This window comes from Mercenaria mercenaria, chromosome 6 (genome assembly GCF_021730395.1).
Source record: "Mercenaria mercenaria strain notata chromosome 6, MADL_Memer_1, whole genome shotgun sequence".
In the NCBI taxonomy this organism is placed as follows: Eukaryota; Metazoa; Mollusca; class Bivalvia; order Venerida; family Veneridae; genus Mercenaria; species Mercenaria mercenaria.
The window spans coordinates 62,323,805-62,344,665 of NC_069366.1; the positions used below are offsets into that span (position 1 = coordinate 62,323,805).

Genomic DNA, 20,861 nt, shown 5'->3' on the forward strand with positions numbered 1-20,861 from the left:
AGTCTGCTGATGAATCTGGACCCAGTCTGTTGATGAATTTGAGCCCAGTCTGTTGATGAATATGGTCTCACTTTGTTGATGAATATGGGCCCAGTCTATTAATGAATATGGACCCAGTCTGTTGATGAGTATGGGCCCAGTCTGTTGATGAATATGGGCCCAGTCTGTTAATGAATATGGGCCCAGTCTGTTAATGAATATGGGCCTAGTCTATTAATGAATTTGGGCCCAGTCTATTAATGAATATGGGCCCAGTCTGTTGAGTACAGATCCAGAACATTGATGAATATGGGACCAGACTTCTCATACAAGGTCAGTAGCATGGTTATATAGCATGGTTGTATGGAAGGTATGCTGTGTAAGCATTCCACTTCATGTTCCATCCACCCAGTTAGGTAGGCAAGTCGATGAATTAGGAGGTAGTTAGTTTGATTTCCAGGCAGTGCTTTTGTTTGTGATTTCACACAAAACCAAATGTCAAGTCATTTGTCCTCTATCTCTTATCCATGTGGAGAAATTGTCAGTATTTTGAAGAGAAACATGACAGTCCATGTTACCTTTACCACAGTGCAGTACTTAAAAAAAAATGAAATTAAACACAAATCAAATAAATTGCAACAAAAGTATCATCCTTTGCATGTGAATTGTCCTGAAAATTGACTGACTCTCCGTTCAACTTCCAGCTTACAAATATAGACACACAAAGACATATTTCTGGAATAGTGGGGAAAGGTTGAACACAAATGATTGCAAAAAACTCATTGAAACCGCAAAGCTTCTCCAGATCATTGATAAATAGCTTCTTGAAATGTGAGAACATTTAGCAGTGAATTAAATTTGTCTTTTAGGAGTGGATAATGTTGGAGGAGTAGAATTTATTATATGAACCAGGAAGTATTTTTAAAAGTGCAGATGTATATTTCTGTACTTTTAGCATGTTAAAAAAAAAATTAAAAATGTAAGCTATAATGTGCAAGGATTTTACATTGTGGCATTAAAGGTGCACGCCTCCAGGTTTACCATGAAAAAATTTGAAACCAGAATGCCGACAATTCAATGAATCGGGTTGTTTTTTACATATTATTTACAGTTAATTCCAAATGAAAATATTTCCTAAATGTTCATGAAAGAAAAAAATCTGAGGGCATGCCCATTTAAAGGATAGAAAAAGTGAACCACTTTCATTGCTTTTCTTTTTAGTTTCACTTGAACTACTATTTGTTACATGTATTGTTAACATAATATCTTTTTTTTACTATTCTAGGGGTGTGATGTATGGCTTATTGCATGTAATTATTGCAGGGATAAAGGAAATAAATATATAACTGCTACTGTGGGAAAACCAACATTAAGGCTTTGTGCTGATCCAATCAATCTGGTCTTGGTCCAGACTGTTTGTTTATCATTTGCATACAATGCTGATTTTGATAAAGCAACAGTATGGGTGTGGGGATAAACTACGGTATGGGTGTGGGGATAAACAAATGGTATGGGTGTGGGGATAAAAGAACAGTAAGGATGTGGGGATAAACAAACAGTATAGGTGTGGTGATAAACAAACAGTATGGGTGTGGGGATAAACAAACAGTATGGGTGTGGGGATAAAAGAACAGTATGGGTGTGGTGATAAACAAACAGTATGGGTGTAGGGATAAACAAACAGTATGGGTGTGGGGATAAAAGAACAGTATGGGTATGCACTGATCTACATCTTGATCTTTGCTGGTTGTGAAGTCTTGATGTTGATTATCGCATGGCAGCACTCAATTTGAAAACTTTAAATAGATGTGTTGCTTGTTTAGTTATATTGAATATATTGATACAAATTATTTCTCAATATTTTTGTACCGTCCATATGAACCTACCTTGTCAACACTTAACTGTCATAACTGTCATTAGGTTGTTAATGAAACTATAAAGCACAATCTTTGTACAATGGAAATACATTTATAAACTGTAATAAAATTGTTTTTATAATGTCTTTCATTGTTGTGCATTTTTTTGAGAGGAGTACAATGTACTTATTTCTTGGACTGTGATAGAAATAAAGTATATAAAATAAGCCTCCTGGCTTACTAGTACCATTGTAGAAAAGACCTCACTGAAAAAGCCTCCCAGATTGAAGAGTACTTCGTCATGAAACATAATAGAAAAGAGCTCAAGTCAGGCAGGTCTCCCCAGCTGAGGTGTACTTTATTTCATTTATTAATCCCCCGCCACAAGTGGTGGGGGGTTATAGGAATGGTCTCTGTCCGTCCTTCTGTCCTTCCGTAACATTTTGTGTCCGCTCTGTATCTCCTAAACCCCTTGATGGATTTTCATGAAACTTGGGTCAAATGATCACCTCATCAAGACGATGTGCAGAACCCATGAGTCAGCCATGTCGGTTCAAGGTCAAGGTCACAACTCGAGGTCAAAGGTTTGAGCCTTCCATTTCGTGTCCGCTCTGTATCTTTTAACCTTGAAGGTTAATCATGAAACTTGAATCAAATGATCACCTCATCAAGACGATGTGCAGAATCATGAGTCAGCCATGTTGGTCAAGGTCGATCAAATACCATTTTAACTTAGCAAGAGTTCCAAGATTAAACCAGAACCCAATTCACAGTTTATTGTTAACTTTTCTACATGAACCAAAGCTGAAGGGCAAGTTACTTTAAATGTGTTGAGTCATCACAGTGAACAATGGCCGTCCTCTCTCCTGTAGGAGGGACGGACGCTGTTGAGTCATCACAGTGAACACTGGCCGTTATCTCTCCTGTGGGGAGGAGGCGTATGCCAATCTTAATGGATTTCGTGGTTGTACCTATCAACGAAATTAAATCCAAATGAACAAACAAAATCTTTAAAATCTGAAATAACACAAAAAGCCATTTTTGTTGAAACAACGAAATTGTATGCCTACGAATCTAATGATTTCACAGTTCTAAACTTTGTTTTGGTCATGTGCAAGAGATTTTGTACAGAGATTGGTTGTATTGTTAAATTGTTTTGAATCGTCACAGGTGCGTGATTGCATGCAGTCAGTACACACTACCGACCGAAGATATGTATCATTTTATGTATCTGGACTCTTCAGATGTTATTTGCAACCGTGACATTTTTTTCAAACAATTTACGCAAGTCCAAACGGCAATAACGTAGTCTTGAAGTAGTATAAATTTCGCTGGGTGTTGGCACACTTTGAATTAATGTAACAACTTCTGTTCAGAGCTTACAACTTTTGAATGTTCTTTTCCTTTTGTCAATTACTTTAGATTTATGGTGGTAAAAGTTTTTGGAAAAATTCCAACTTTAATGATGAATAAAAACAATGTGCAACTTCAGAATGGTATTTTCCTTTCCTTAACGGAAGATATATAGAATTTAGATACTTTATCTAGACTCTTCCACGCGTTGTAATGTAACAGGTTTGAAAGAGTCTTAATATAAATGCTTAAATCTGAATAAATAGTCTGTTCTGTTCTGTTCCATAAATTTACAATAGAGAAAACGTGTACGAAATTTCTGTACTTGCTGTCAAACCTGTCACAAAACATGTAGCCCAATGGTTAAGCCAGTGTACTCTATCAATTATATACTCCACATTTCCTCGGTCAAAGTAATTATGTTTAAGGAAAAAGGCACAACGAATTGCGTATTTTACATAGCGGCCAGACTGCTAGTTGAATATATGTTGAAACATATCTTGATGTGATCAGATGGGGAGACAAACACTTGATAATATGTACGTAAAACTGTTATGTTTAAATTAATAAAAAGACTGTTGCTATGTTAAATAAAAACTGGTTAAAAGGTTATGGTTTGTTATATTAAATGGCCACGCTACGTTACAGCGTTTATACTACATATTAAGGTAGCATGGTACACTTCGAATTTTGGCCCCCGTCAAATCACGGAAGGGTTCTGTGCTTGTTGATTGATACTCAGGAACATTTTCGCTATTTTGTAAAAATACGAGCTGGATGGGCCCCCATTCCGTTTATATCCTGAAGTTCAGTAAGGACTATTAAATTGAGAAATGCAACAAAATTGGGCATTGTTCTTGTAGCGGGATCATTGCAGGCTGTTCAAAAAGTGCAAAATTGATGATTTTGGCATGCTATTTTTCATGGATGGTGTAAAACTTTCGTTTTGATAACTTTCTTTATTCTTGTATGAGAATCCTGATCTTGCCATTAATTAAAAGCACAAAACATGCACGCAATTTATAAAATGGCCACCCTGATTCTGCTCATAAGAGAAGTGCAATATTGTGACTCGCTACATGTAAGACTGTCCGTGCCCAATATTTTCGAATCTAAGCGTACCCTGCTACCTTAACGACTCATATGTATTGCTGACAGACTATTATTTTAGGCCTAACTATAGTAAAGGAATCAGCGTGGGAGCCATCTGGTCTATCGCGTTATGGCTGCCAGGTATTTAAACACTAATTTTTCACTTGGCATGGCCAGAGAGGTCTAAATTTAAGCTGGTTTCTGTTTAAATTTCATTGTGGGTGTATATTTGACACTTTTTGTAGAAAAATTGGGAGAGGAGGTTGCATTTTGTAAAGTGAAACTCAATTTTAGTGTGAATAATACTTCCAGGTCACAGCAGCGTGATTTTGATGTGATTTTACAGTAATCAAAAGTGACAAGAGAAAATCTCTCTTAGAAGATATATGACCCCTACTTTTCTCTTCATTTTATGTCAGTTTTATCATAACTTTTTAAAATCAATTAAGGATTTGTTCTCTAAAATGAGTCTAGCTATGTATGGTAGTTCATTAAAAAATGTCAGTTTTATATAGACTATATAGGGAATACTTTTCATGCTATTGGGACCTTTTGATACAATACAATACAATACAATACAGTAAGTTTTATTTCAAGTCGGCAAGACACAAACATATGAAACATAAGCTCTGATGAGCTTTTTAACCGACCATTAACAAATATATATATGAGGTCAACAAGAATATAAATAGCTGTAAAAGAAAATGTTATATATCTAAAAAGCACACAAATTAAGCACATCTAAAGCTGTGGAAAAGCTGCTGATCCTGACCATAGGCCTAAAAACTTCTATAAGAACTTCATGTAAAAAAACTGAATTAGCAAAACCAGCACAAAAGTGCGACAGAAAAGAAAAATGGTTTTAAAAAATCAATTATCCCCTCAATTCAGATTTGAAAGGAACTGATCAGCAACTTTCTCACAGAGAGTAAACACATTGAATATAATATTAAGGAACATAGTTAAACAATCAGTGAAATCATATAAAACAATGCGACACATATAAAAACAGAAAGGATATTTGAGGACATGCAATAAGTTACCATGCATAAAATAAGTGTAGTTGCTGACTGCAAAGTTGCATTAACTATCACAAGAGCAAGCACAATACAAAAATAATAAGCACAAAATGATATGCAAGTCAATATTTATTTATTGTCGGTAGATAAAATAACATTATAAACATAAGCTATGTATAGCTTTTGACCGACATATATGCAAAACTATTACAAAACACTAAACTCAGAATAATAAACACAAATCATATGCAAATGAAACAAACAAAAGGAGAAGCAAACTAAAAATAAAGCATACTAAGGCACAGGGCAACACTTAATATATTTGATCCGGAACTTTTACGTCAGCTGGGAATTAGTCAATGAATTGTAAATTGCACGTTATTCAAAAAGTACAGCACCGAATAAAAATGGCGACCTCCATGCAAATTGATAATTTTTCCAATCATCTTGATGAATTTCTTCAGTCAGATGTATGTATGCATAAATAAATAGAATTCATTTTTTTTTACAACAGATTAAACGATGTACAGAAGACCTTCGTTGCAAACTGTAAATATGCGCTGATTTTGAAGAAAAGTTTGCTGTTTTCTTCAATTGATAATTTAAACAAGATTTAGCTTACCAAAAGGTTCCTTCTAGCGCATAATATGAACTTAGGTGCTACCTAGAAGGAAGAGCTCCCTTGAAAAATCACCTTGAAAATTAAAGGAGTGCTGCTGGAATGACCTGGAATTATGGATCGCACATGCTTGTGGAATGGAAAATTACCGGCATGATGTTTTGTATCTTTACGATTCCCGGGTAAATTCCAGTAGATCCAAATAATAAGTTTGTTGACGTTTTTCATGATGTAATTTCTGAATTTTGGTAAAGTTACGACGTAAAAACACTTTTCCTAAATTTCTGGAGTGGACTGGAATTAATAAAACTGATTTTAACAAAATAAGGAACCCTGTAAATGAAACGCTGAAAAAGTATTTAAAGGAAGACTATGTTGATAAAGGTAAACGACTACGATACCCAAGACATTATGATCGAGACTTAGTGCATTCTGGAGAGAAGGAAGGAGGAATGAAAATGTTTAAATCTACAATACATCGGGTCACACATTAAACCGGAATCCACCTAAAAACCGGAATACACCGGAATACACTTTCTATAACCGGAATACGCCTGTATTTTTTTAATTTAAGGTATTTTTGAAGGGTTTTTGATATAATTCAATTATATATATCATAAATAATCAACATACCAAAGGAAAATACAATACCTTCACGCAAAAAGATTTTATAAGAGATTGAAATTCGGCGACTGTGCGGGAAATTACCATAACCGAAATACACCCGTATTTCTTCAACAAATGCTATTTTTGAAGTGGTTTATGACTGAATTCAAAAATATATATCATAAATAATTAATTTTCAAAATGAAATTAAAATACTTCTGTGCATTACGTTTTGTACATGATTGAAAATCGACGAAGGCACTGGAAATTTGCGTATTCGTAAATTAATTTCCATGCCCTAAAATTCTCTAATGTACATTCGTATTTCTTAAATAAATTGTATTTTTAGGGTTTATGATAGAATTCAGTCATATCTAAAATAAATAATTAATTTACAAAATGAAAATTAAAATGCGCATAACGTTTTATATGAGGTTGCAAATTTGTTGAGCGCACGGGAAATTTGCACACCCGTGGATGAACCATAATTTTGTTAGATTTTAACTTCTAAAGGTAGGTAAATTTCTTTCAAGTTTTGATTTTTTGGTTCAAATTATTTCAAAATAGTCTTTTATGCTGTAATATAATATTCCTTTATGAAATATAGTGTAACCATATCAGCTTCTTTAATTTGTTATTAAAAGCGAATGTGCATAAACTGACAGGTAAATGTGTCAAACAATAATAGCGGATATCCTAGCTCTATGACCTATTTGCCCTCAAGGAATTTACATTATTGTTTAAGAAGAATATCTTAAAAGTAAAGTGTCGTGTCAAAAATATACATGTACAAAGATGCATTTAAAACCGCAACAACATCATATTGCTTTATTTAAAACCACATTTCTATTTACGTTCACGAGGTCACGTAACCTAACTTATTATGCCACACTAACAGAAATCCGTTTTACTCCATTTATTTAAATTGCTGCTGCTTTTTCATTATTTGAGATTTTTTTATTCTGTTCTTTGTACTTTCTGGTTAAAAGTCTGAATATTATGGCCATAGTATGTATCATTTATTTACTTTTAGAAAGAAATAAGTAATTAAGATCGCGCTGTTTGAAGTTATACAAATAATTATGTGAAAATTCGACCGTTTTTATAGAATTTTCCCTACATTACTGTCGATATCTTATTAAAATCATTATAGAATTCAAATTGTATTACTTCTTAAGCGGTGTTGAAAACTTGAAGCGATAATATTAAAAAATGAATGCACTACGCGCGTTTTTTGGTACGTGTTGATTAACAAAAGTAACGTCGAGCGATGTAAATTAGATATTACGCTAGGTCGCACGTGCTCGTGGAATGGAAAATTACCGGCATGATGTTTTGTATCTTTACGATTCCTGGGTAAATTCCAGTCAATCCAAATAATAAGTTTGTTCACGTTTTTCACGATGTAATTTCTGAATTTTGGTTCCGACGTAAAAACACTTCTCCTAAATTTCCGGAGTGGACTGGAATTAATAAAACTGATTTTAACAAAATAAGGAATTCTGTAAATGAAACACTGAAAAAGTACGACTATGATACCGGAGACATTATGATCGAGACTTAGTGCATCCTGGAGAGAAGAAAGGAGGAATGAAAATGTTTAAATCTACAATACATCGCTGTTTTAGCAAAACATTGAATTAGTATTGATACATTAAAGTAGGCCTACATGAAAATAAAAAATTATACTGAATGTACCTGTATAACAACAAGTATGAAATTAAATAAAAGCTTATCATATTTAACTGCACTTACCTTGTCAGACATTATTTGTCACATGTCGCATGTGTGTGTTTACAAATATACTGATTAATTGATATAATCAAAAGGTGTGAAAATCCAATCAAACTCTATCAGGACTAATCAGAGGCACGTGTTTGTTACGCTGCATATATTCAAAGGATATTAATTGTGCTTTGGAAATAAGCGCAGTAAACGTTTTTACATTTATATATTAAACATAATATAATTCTTTTGAAAACTGATTTTTCGTAATTTATTTTCTTCTTAAATTATCAAATTAAACATGAAGAAATAATTCAATTAGTTCCAATAATAAACATACGGCCGCTTCTTCCCGATCAGCGCGGTTTATGCACTGACATGTGTTTTGTGTATAATTCATTTAATTTTCTTTTTTATTTGTTAAACGAAATGCGAAATATGAAGAAATAATTAAATAATTTCCAATTATAAACATGTGACATGCCCTTTCTGATCATGTTATGTCCTTTCCGATCAGAGCGGTTTATGCCACTCGTATTTTGTCTATAATTCATTTAAAAAATCAAAAATTGCTATTTTATCATTCATAGTTTATTTTCTTTTTTATTTGTTAAATGAAATATGAAGAAACAATTAAATAAGTTTCAATAATAAACATGTGACATGCCCTTTCCGATCATGTTAAGCCCTTTCCGATCCGCGCGGTTTATGTCGGGACCCATATTTTGTTCATGATTCATTTCAAATCGAATATTGATATTTTTTGTCTTAAATTATTTTCTTATTATTTGGAGAAACAGTTAAATAAATTTTAATAATCAACATTCCGGTTTTTAAAAAGGGACGAGTGCATTTATGTTATGGAAACTTCCCGTGCGCACGCCAAATCCAAATCTCGTATAAAATCGTTTTGCGTTAAAGTATTTTATTTTCCTTTTGTAAACTTATTATTTATATTATACACGAATGATATCTGCAATAAACCCTACAAAAATACCATTTATTAATAAAATACGGGTGTATTTCGGTTATGGAAATTTCCCGCACGGTCGACGAACTTCATTCTCGTATAAAATCATTTTGCGTAAACGTATTTTATTTTCCTTTCGTATGTTAATTATTTATGATATATATGATTGAATTATATCAAAAAACCTTCAAAAATACCTTTAACTTAAAAAATACGTGTGTATTCCGGTTATGAAAAGTGTATTCCGGTTTTTAGGTGGATTCCAGTTTAATGTGTGACCGGGCAAAGAGGCTATTTCTAATGAATATGCATTAGTACAAAATGGCGGCGCCTACTGGAATTCGGATGCCTTTGATGATACCCTTGTATTCATTACCTGCTCAGTCAAGTGTGACATGTTCACCATAAGTGTTCCTTCTCATGAGAAGGAACAATAATGCTGCACAAGTGTGGCCATTTGTAACCTACTATATGCATTTGGTTACTGTTACGGATTTCTGAGCTGAAACGAACCCGTACTGAAACCTTAACCAGGAATTGTGCCAGAAGTCTGTCAAGCTATAATATCATCAAATGAAATGCAATGGACTCGCCTACTTTATTTGATATAAACATATGCTTGAAATAATGTATTTGTAAAACATTTTATCATTTTACCTGTTAAATATGTCAGATTGAAGCCACTCTTGTTGGATTTTTTATTGGCAGAATAATTTATCTTACTTATTGATCAATCAAAGGATGCTTGCTCTTCACTGCATAGCAGTGTTGGTGCCAGTAGTAATGTCATGGCCAGCAACAACAACAAAACAGGCTTAAGTAGAAAATATCTGTTACTTTGACATGTCCACATAATATCTGTAGACAGTAAAAGCCTTTTATTTTCCCATATGAAAACATCTGCTGTTAGTCATGTGTGTCCAGTCATACAAATTTCTCCTTTTCCTTTTTTTGTAGCCAGTAGGTAACACTAAGTTTTCCAGTATGGATCTCAACATGAGAATGTTTTTGCAATCAAAAAAGTTTACTTAACTTTTATCCATCAATGGATAATTAGACACTTCATATAAAGTAAATGGATAAATCACTTTTTTCTTAAAATAAAGTACAGATGTATACATGAAACCGACAAATATTACTAGTATCAGTAATGTAATGTTGTTTCTTTAATTGTTGGTCTCTGTGGTTAAGGTCACTGTGTTCGAATCACTTGTCCCTTACAGCAGTTGGTTTGAAACTTTGTTTGGGGTCACATGGGGTATAGAATATTCTTCATTTTAGGATGCAGTCTAGCTCGCATATGGAATATGGATGGTTCTACCTTGTTCTCCTCTCAAGTCAGCCCTTGCCTAAGACAATGCCCAGATGAGGACTTGTGAGGTCCGTCTAAAATCAAGTGTTTATATACTTAGCATCATTGAAAAGTTACCACATAATATATACCTCTTTACTTGTTTATTCAATATCGACGTCACTTTTTCATGGCCTGTGCACGGTCTATTACTCATAGACCCTGTCTGGTCATGTCTCCCATTTCATGACTGTCGAGTGAGAACAGCATATACGACGTATAATTTCACGACATGAAAGTTCAGCGTCAACCATGCCAATGGCCTGAAGGCGTTGATCGTGCCTTAAACGTGGCATTCTTAGCAAGGATATTCTGGATTTTTTAACGTATTCCTTTTAGTCTGTCGACTAACTTTCAAGTGCGATGAATGATTTGCGATAGAATTTTCGTACATGTCGACATTGCTGGAAAAAGCCATTTTGCACGTGCAGCCCGTGCCTCAAATGAAGTTAATTGAATTTGACAAATCTTTACACCAGTGAAGTCTTATTTGCGTCTGAAATGTAGTCGTGTTATGCTTTTAACACAGTGCAGTGAGATTTTTAAAATATAAGGTCCATTAGGGTGGTAACTTTTCAGTAACGCTGAGTATACATCTGCAAGTACAGGTGATTTTTCAAAGAAAAAAAAATCTGCAACTTAATCCTGGGCGCCAAATGTCACAGGGCTCAAACTCATCAGGTAAGAAACTGTATGTGAATATATTCTTAAATTGTTACGATGATGGCAAAATGTCAAATTCCATTTATATTATTTTCAGTCCAGTGCATGTATGTTTTGCAATGGGTTTTATGGTAAAAGTTTTGGACAGCCAGTATGTAGCACATGTCACCTATTTCTCTTCTCATCCGATATAAACAGAGATGAAGGGGAGGAGGATATCTACACTGAGGTAAATGATTGGGCATTCACTCCTACTACATATAAAGGCATAATTTTATATAAAGACATTGTAATTTTTAGGAAAATAGCGGCAGAAAACTAAAAATTATGTAAATATGGTAATGGAATGACCCAGCTTTTGGCTAAAATAATTTATATTCCCAACATTTTTTGCACTTTTTGGTAGCAGTAAAGTCTTCCCTGCTTCTAGTCATTGTTGTACAATGCAGTCAGTTATTTCAATAAGTTTGCAGTGTATTATTACTGTATATTATAACATGACAACCTGTATAAAATTAAATCACTGATTGATAGTTTGTGTAATATGATTGGTCTGTATTCAACACATTTTCTGGACTAATAAGTCAAAAATAAAAATAAAACTGATAATTTCTGATGTCACGTAGTAAAACATTTACCCGGTCTGGAATGGCTTCAGTCTCTGGCAATAGTTTTGAATATAGTCTGGCAAGCCATTCAGTAAGTGGATATTATACTGGATTTATATAGCACCCATTTCATGGTCAACTTTTTAAGAAAGCAGATTCGGGAGATAGTGGCAATGAGGAGCCTGAGATGGCCCAGGATTTCTGTGAACACAGTCATCTACCGGCCAGCTCTACACATGTCAGGGCGTCACAAATCTCACACAAGATGGATAAATTGGCAGAGAGGATTGGCATGCTGACGTTACCCCGGGAGAGAGATCATGTGCCAGAGGGACTGGTAGATTCTTTACCTCCAGAAGGTAACTTCAAATGATTGCAGTCATGACCAGTAAAGTTTGTATTTCTGAAGACCTCTGCAAGTTAATTCTTCTAGTTTTTAGCTTGACTGTCCGAAGTATGGAGAGCTGTCCTACTCAACCTGGTGTCAGCGTCTTTCCGTGTCCGCACCTTGGTTAAAGTTTTGATGCACTTTCTCTTTATTTCTGTAATTACGTGATGAATTTGTTTCAAACTTAAGGTAGTTATTCCTCATAATCACCAACATCATATGGCACAAGGGCCATAACTCTTGCACCAATATTTCATGAATTATCCCCCCTTTTTACTTAGAATTTCAAGTTAAAGTTTTGATGCACTTGCACTCTGGAACAAATATTTTAAGTTTGAATTAAATCTATTCAGTAATAACTAAGATATAGTGAAAATGCATCAAAATTAACATTAAATTCTAAGTAAAAGGGGGACATAATTCAACATCATCACCGACATCACATGACACAAGATGCATAGCTTTTGCACCAGTATTTTATGAATTATGCCCCCTTTTTGCTTAGAATTATACTTATTTAGTGTTTTGATACACTTTATCTTCATTTCTCTTATTACTAAATTTTTTTGACACAGACTGAAGCTATTGTCCAATTTCTTCATCCGCCATTTAACACTCCAGTGACGGCTCCAGCTTCCTCAGATGTGCCCAGTTTCACTATCCAGCATCGAAATAGTCGAGCTCGCTGTCTTCTGTGACAGCTCTTGTTTGTGTGTTAGAGTACGTAAAGCTATGTCTAAAAAGGCATAACTATGCTTCTAATGGCTTGGTTGTAAATCTTAAAATTTTTTGCCATGAAGACTCATATATAACCATTTTCAGGAGGTTTTGCCTGTTTGGTCAAAATGTGAGAAAATGCAGTTATAAAACACTTGCAAGTCTCCTTTGGAACAAAGACTGGCAGATACATGTAAATATTTAAATACATAGGTTGAGTAAATTGTTTTGTGCTGACATAAGTGACCAAATCTCCTACATTATTCAGAGGAAGTCCAAAAATTCTGTTGTAGTAAATATACAGCATAAACGTTCTTTAAATCTCCTTTTGTGGCATTTTATAGTTTTACTGGTTGTGTTCAAGTACCTGGATGATATTTCCCTGTGGACAGCTGGCATGGTTTGTCCTAGGTGGCAGCAGCTACTACAAGGGGAAACAAATGACTCGAAATGGCGGGAATTTACAAAGCTGCGATGGCCATTGTTCAACCCTCATTACAAAGTGAAAAATTGGAAAACAATTTATACAAAACTGTAAGTAAATTAAAGCAAGTCAGACTACCATCATTTACATTTGTATAGAACATTTGTCCTTGGTTTGTCATCCCAACACCAAGGAGTGATGCACCAGTTTTAAGTACTCTTCAAGTGGCCAAGTGGTAAAGGTGTATTACTTACACATCACAGCTTTGGTTTTGAAATGTGTAAAATTCATTCATGTGAAGATGCTATTCAGCCTACTTGTAGGAGAGAAAAGATTTTGCCTAAATATTCCTGTAAATAATGTGCTATAAAAGTGTCTTGATATGAAAAACAGATAAGCATCACAAGATTGATTGATATTTCAGAAAGAGAAGCCTACTTGTTCTGTGTTGAGATAAAAAGTAAAAAGTGTTGTCAGCATTTCAAGTTAATGAAAAATGTGTTTGACATTGTGTCTGAGTTGACATTGATTTTACTTCTGTTGATGCTGTACTAGTCAAAAATTTTATTGACTTGCACTGTGATGCAGACATGTTTTAAAGTGCCAGTGCATTGTGGGTAACCAGGTTGCTATTTTTTTTATACAATGCATATTACCTTTTAATTGAAATGTTTACCTTTCTTACAGGCTTGAGAGTTCTCCGTGTAGATATTGTCTGGAAAGTATGATGCTACAGGTAAAACATTCTTTTTATCCACCCCCACAGTCACCCCCCACTCCACCACCACACACACACACACACATTAAATTTTACTTGGGGGCATATAGTGTTGTTGCTGTCCATCTGTATGTTCATCCTGAAATCTTGTGTGTCCAACTCCTCCCACACTATTAGTCTGATTTGCTTCAAACTTTCTGTGTCCTTATGAACATTTTCTGTGACTGTTTTTACAGCAGTTATGGCTCTTAGTTTTTGCTATATAGAATATAGAGAAAAATCTTGTATGTCCAACTCCTCCCACACTATTAGCCTGATTTGCTTCAAACTTTTAACAGATGAATAGGGTTGATGTGCAGATAAATGAAGGAATTTTGTCTGTGATTATTTTTATTGCAGTTATGGCCCTTTGATAGTTTTTGCTTTATAGAGGATGACACAGTATGTAAGGGCATCCGATATTTCTAATTTAGTAGAACTTTGTCCACTATGTAACTTTAGGTCTTTATAGAACTTGGTCCCCCATGTAACATTCTTTAAACCTGTAGACCCTTGTTCTTTGGAATTTATCTTAGAAGGGAGTGCTTTGCACAAGTCAGAGTTTGTTTAAAAGGAAATACTGCTTACTGTGAAAATTTAAGGAATGACATAATGTGTATAATATAGCCATTAGTCCTTCATGAGAAGTTGCCAGGAACATTTATTTATTGTCATTTTACATTTAGTTAATTGTCTGCCAAATGACTATAAAATGAAGAAAATCAGTAACCGTTTTCTGTATGCCAGTACTGTTCTGCCAATACATGTACTGTAATTGCATTAAAGATAGATTCATAAATTGTAATAACATTAAAATTTGATGGATATCACTGAAGACACATCTGTGTCCCAATGAATTTTGTGTCCTGATAACCATGTAAGGAACTTCATCTGTGTCCAAATGAATCATCTGTGTCCTGATAACCATGAAAGGAACTTCATCTGTGTCCCAATGAATTTTGTGTTCTGATAACCATGTAAGGAACTTCATCTGTGTCCAAATGAATCATCTGTGTCTTGATAACCATGTAAGGAACTTCATCTGTGTCCAAATGAATCATCTGTGTCTTGATAACCATGTAAGGAACTTCATCTGTGTCCAAATGAATCATCTGTGTCCTGATAACCATGAAAGAAACTTCATCTGTGTCCCAATGAATTTTGTGTTCTGATAACCATGTAAGGAACTTCATCTGTGTCCAAATGAATCATCTGTGTCTTGATAACCATGTAAGGAACTTCATCTGTGTCCAAATGAATCATCTGTGTCTTGATAACCATGTAAGGAACTTCATCTGTGTCCAAATGAATCATCTGTGTCTTGATAACCATGTAAGGAACTTCATTGCTGTTAAATTAGTTCTTTATCATATACCAAATATGTCCCTGGCAGTCCAGTAACCAGTTAATTTGCCCTCTTATGGTTAATGTAATGCTTCTAGTTGTTTGCATGGATTACATGCTTCTGTCCTATGCGGTTTAATTCTGTTTATACTTAGGAATATAATACAGAAATAGATTTTATTCTGCAAGCAGTAAAAAAAATTTATACTATTATTCTGGATGTAATTTGATTGAAACTTATAAAAGGACATGAATAGTTGACGTTTTTTCACAGGGTTGTAGAGAGTAGTTCTAAGCTTTTAGTATTGTAAATCTAAAATAGATATTTAACAGAATTATGTAATACTGTGAAATCATTTCTATTTGTGTGAGGGACTAGTATTGTTGGATTTTATCTATTAAATCCCATAGAATCATTTCCCTTTGAAGTAGCCATTGTGGTTGAAAATTTGAAATTTTAGGAGAACAAAATGTAATGATTTAGCTGTATATCTTGAGATGAATATGAGATATTCTAGACATGAAAATAACTATTCTTTCAGGCTCAGTAGTAAGATAAATTCAAGTTATTGCTCTGTCATGGGACTCTGTAATTCGGAAACAATTATCAGGGATATTGGCTTGATTTAAAGGTATAAGAATGGTTGTAATTACTATATAAAAACACTAACATTTCAATAGCTAAATTTTCTTTTCTTTTCAGAGTACACCTCCTATAGAAGAAAATTCCTGGAGACATCGTAGGTTGAGAAGCGAACTGAAAACTCTGAAATCAGATCCACCAGAAGGTATTCGGGCTGAGCCCCTGGATCGGCATTGTTGTCATTGGCAGGCTTCCATCACGGGACCACAAGGGAGCCCGTATGAGGGTGGCCTGTTTCTTCTCTATCTACAAATTCCAGACAGGTGAACACACTGAACATTTCTCTGTTTGAAGCCTTGAATATTTTGCACCATAAATACACTTAACGAAGATAACTTCTACATCAAAAAGAACTTGCATTTAGAAGAAATTTCTGTTTCGTTTCCTAATATAGTCGGTAAGGGCTTTTGGAATGTTTCCATTACTTGCAGAAAGATCAACAAAATATAAAAATAAATGACTGATTTTGAAGGTTAGGCCTATTTCATATGCAATAGGATTGTGAAAAAAAAACATCAAGAGTTCTCAGACAAACAGTAAATTTTAATGTTTATGTCATATAGGTTCCAAATAGTCCTGGACTGATTTTGTTTTTAATAAAACTTGTGTAATATTTAACAAATTAAATCATCTAGACGAAAGTTGTTGAAGATTTTCAAAAAGTCCATGTAGGTCATGTTATAACATATTTCTTTTCTCTTATATTAAATTCTTTACATTGTTTTGCAGTTACCCTATGAGGCCGCCAAAAGTACAGTTTATAACAAAAATATTCCATCCAAACATCAGTCGTCATGGAGATGTGGGACTGGATTCCATTCACTACAACTGGAGCCTGGCTTTGACAATATCTAAAGTTCTCATTAGTATACAGTCTTTATTAACGGATCCATATTGTGATGTGTGCATGGAACCAGCAATTGGTTCATTGTACAGTAAAAATAGACCAGAATTTGATAGGATATCACGATTATGGACATGGAAGTACGCTATGCACGATTTTCTCATGCCGATGGAAATAGATCTGAATGGATTATAGTTCTTTTTTTATTCTGGTAGTGGGGTTGCAATTTCCTACTTGTATGTGTACATGTAAGGTTTTATTATTGTGTGTGAGGTGACAGAATTTTTCTCAGTTTTGTGGTACACGCTCAGTATGTACATTTGTATTTGTAAATTATATTGCCCCATATCCAAAGTTTTAAAAATGTAGATTTACCTGTAGTGTCCAGCTTGATTGAATTCATATAACAATTTTCAGTGGACACTCTTTAAATACTACCTGTACATGTATCAGTATGTAAGTTGCAGCCTCACTATTATTTTAGGGTTGTGCAATTCAAAAATTGTTATGTCTTAAGTTGTTATTTGTGCTAGAAATGCATAATCAATTATATTTGTCTTTTTATTATAGTTTTTAACTTGACTACCAGATGGTAGAGTTGTTACAGTTACTCGAGTGCATTTCCATGGCTCCCACTAACGCATTTATAGCCACTGGTATTTTCCTTGAAACAGATGAGCAGTCAAGATTTTCCTCATACAAAAGCAAGGCCAGGTTGTTTGGCATTTTTAGCTCACCTGTCACAAAGTGACAAGGTGAGCTTTTGTGATCGCGCAGCGTCCGTCGTCCATATGTCTGTTAGTGCGTAAACTTTTGCTTGTGACCACTCTAGAGGTCACATTTTTCATGGGATCTTTATGAAAATTGATCAGAATGTTCACCTTGATGATATCTAGATCAAGTTCGAAACTGGGTCACGTGCGGTCAAAAACTAGGTCAGTAGGTCTAAAAATAGAAAAACCATGTGACCTCTCTAGAGGCCATATATTTCACAAGATCTTCATGAAAATTGGTCAGAATGTTCATCTTGATGATATCTAGGTCAAGTTCGAAACCGGGTCACGTGCCATCAAAAACTAGGTCAGTAGGTCAAATAATAGAAAAACGTTGTGACCTCTCTAAAGGCCATATTTTTCTTTGGATCTGTATGAAAGTTGGTCTGAATGTTCATCTTGATGATATCTAGGTCAAGTTCGAAACTGGGTCACGTGCCATCAAAAACAAGGTTAGTAGGTCTAAAAATAGAAAAACCTTGTGACCTCTCTAGAGGCCATATATTTCATAAGATCATCATGAAAATTGGTCGGAACGTTCACCTTGATGATATCTAGGTCAAGTTCGAAACTGGGTCACGTGCTGCCAAAAACTAGGTCAGTAGGTCAAATAATAGAAAAACCTTGTGATCTCTCTAAAGGCCATATTTTTCATGGGATCTGTATGAAAGTTGGTCTGAATGTTCAGCTTGATGATATCTAGGTCAAGTTTGAAACTGGATCATGTGCGGTCAAAAACTAGGTCAGTAGGTCTAAAAATAGAAAAACCTTGTGACCTCTCTAAAGGCCATACTTTTGAATTGATCTTCATAAAAATTGGCCAGAATGTTCATCTTGATGATATCTAGGTCAAGTTCGAAAGTGGGTCACGTGTCGTCAAAAAGTAGGTCAGTAGGTCAAATAATAAAAAAACCTTGTGACCTCTCTAGAGGTCATACTTTTCATGGGATCTGTATGAAAGTTGGTCTGAATGTTTATCTTGATGATATATAGGTCAAGTTTGGAACTGGGTCAACTGCGATCAAAAACTAGGTCAGTAGGTCTTAAAATAGAAAAACATTGTGACCTCTCTAGAGGCCATACCCTTGAATGGATCTTCATGAAAATTGGTCAGAATGTTCACCTTGATGATATCTAGGTCAAGTTTGAAACTGGGTCACGTGCCATCAAAAACTAGGTCAGTAGGTCAAATAATAAAAAAAACCTTGTGACCTCTCTAGAGGCCATACTTTTCATGGGATCTGTATGAAAGTTGGTCTGAATGTTCATCTTGATGATATCTAGTTCAGGTTTGAAACTGGGTCAACTGCTTTCAAAAACTAGGTCAGTAGGTCAAATAATAAAAGTCTTTTGACCTCTCTAGAGGCCATATTTTTCAATGGATCTTCATGAAAACTGGTCAGAATTTTTATCTTGATGTAATCTAGGTCAAGTTCAAAACCAGGTCACATGAGCTGAAAAACTAGGTCACTATGTCAAATAATAGAAAAAACGACGTCAAACCCAAAACTTGGTCATGTGGAAACAGGTGAGCGATTCAGGACCATCATGGTCCTCTTGTTTACATTAAATTTTGGCTTTCAATTTTTTAACTTCTACTTCATCTAGGAATTAAAAAGAAATAGATTTTTTTTGTGAATACTGATTTACATAAATTGTTCCTGAACAGTAGTAAGTTTTCAAACAAGAATAACTTGTAAATTCTGGTGAACCATTCAGTATTGCTATCCTCGACAGGACAAAGTACACCACTTACCATAACTTGGCTTATAGGTTATAACACTAATTTTGACCAGTCTTGGAAGCATTCTTGCCATTGGTTACCCAGGTTGTGCTCAGAAACAGCCAATTAGAGGCTGGAACTCCGAGGCTAGTGGGGCCTCCATGGCTGAGGTCGTTGACTTCTAATCACTTGCCCCTCACTGATGCGCATTCAAGCCTCACTCGGGGCATTGAAATCCTCATGTGAGGAAGCCATCCAACTGGCTTATATAAGGTGGGTGGTTCTATCCAGGTGCCCACCTGTGACAAGATAATGCAAAATGGGGCAAAAAAGGGTCTTCTTCCACCATCAAAGCTGGGAAGTCGCCATATGTCTTACAATTTTGCTGATGCAACATTAAACCCAACAAAAAAATCGAAGGCTGGTCTCCAAGCTCTTGTGTTATAACCTTAGATACTGGCCTTGCTTTTCGAGAAACATTGTTGGGTTGAGATTTAAATACCTCAAAATTTCAGACTAGAGTGTCACATTTGTAAGAAACTAATCTGTCTTGCTTATTAAATTGATCTGCAGTTAATTTTGCTGTACAGTAAAATAACTAAATAAGGATGTGAACCAGTTGAACATTTGATAATCATTTAACAAAACCAATTAAAATCAATTACTGTATGTTTACTTCGAAAATTCAACAACCATAGTATTTTGGAAAATTAGTAAATTCCAGATATTATGGTAAAAGCATCTGCAGTTCGTAAATTGATCTATGTCACTTGTACAAATGATAGCAGTGGCAGAACAATAACATTGATCTGCTATTACTAGTATCTGTATATCATACAAACTTTACAAATAAATGTTTTATATTGTTTCCCTACGTTTGTTTTACTGGAAGAAGAGAGCTATGAAATACAGCATCTCTCCAAATCTTAAGGCTGTATGGAATGAACTTTTTAAACAACAGAAAACTCAACTTTGATTTCCAGTGGGGTCAAAGGTCAAGTTCAATGACCTTGAGACTGAAAACGGTTTCTGCTAAAAAACTGGGGAATGCATGCGTCTTCAGCCATCAAGTTGCATAGGATGATCGTCTGGTTAGCTCGATAACCTCTTGTATTGGGGGTCGTAAGACAATTGAGTAAAGGTTATACTTGTCATTAGAGTGAAAATGGTTTATGCTTACTTGGAAAAGCTATTTAGCAAGGTCAGTTGGCATCTACTCAAAGATACTGCCCTGGAAATTACAGCTTATTTTTGATGCCATACCTTTGTCCTATTTGTGTAATGGTGTACATGTTATAATCATCAGCAAATCTTCACTGTCGTCACATCTGCCCTACTTACAGGACATTTAATGGGTTTAAAAGACAACTTTTTAAGTTGGTATATACTAAAACAATTCCAACGCAA

The 20,861-nt window shown here is 34.8% G+C and overlaps 1 protein-coding gene across 1 annotated transcript; it reads left to right on the forward strand.

Moving 5' to 3' along the window:
- The first annotated feature begins 5,691 nt into the window (after nucleotides 1-5,691).
- LOC128557792 (uncharacterized) lies at nucleotides 5,692-20,322 on the forward strand. Its single transcript, XM_053546092.1, has 7 exons — nucleotides 5,692-5,769; nucleotides 11,331-11,462; nucleotides 11,990-12,200; nucleotides 13,291-13,480; nucleotides 14,058-14,106; nucleotides 16,175-16,377; nucleotides 16,844-20,322. The coding sequence occupies exons 1-7, from the start codon at nucleotides 5,707-5,709 to the stop codon at nucleotides 17,151-17,153; spliced, it is 1,158 nt and encodes a 385-aa protein (XP_053402067.1). The 5' UTR covers nucleotides 5,692-5,706; the 3' UTR covers nucleotides 17,154-20,322.
- The last annotated feature ends 539 nt before the right edge of the window (nucleotides 20,323-20,861 follow it).

What these genes read in the sequence shown, in the direction of transcription:
- LOC128557792 (XM_053546092.1), top strand. Translation starts at nt 5,707, where the DNA reads ATGGCGACCTCCATGCAAATTGATAATTTTTCCAATCATCTTGATGAA. An exon ending in AGGAGGATATCTACACTGAG is followed by an intron (nt 11,463 to 11,989) that starts GTAAATGATTGG and finishes CAACTTTTTAAG; the next exon opens with AAAGCAGATTCGGGAGATAG. An exon ending in AGATTCTTTACCTCCAGAAG is followed by an intron (nt 12,201 to 13,290) that starts GTAACTTCAAAT and finishes GGCATTTTATAG; the next exon opens with TTTTACTGGTTGTGTTCAAG.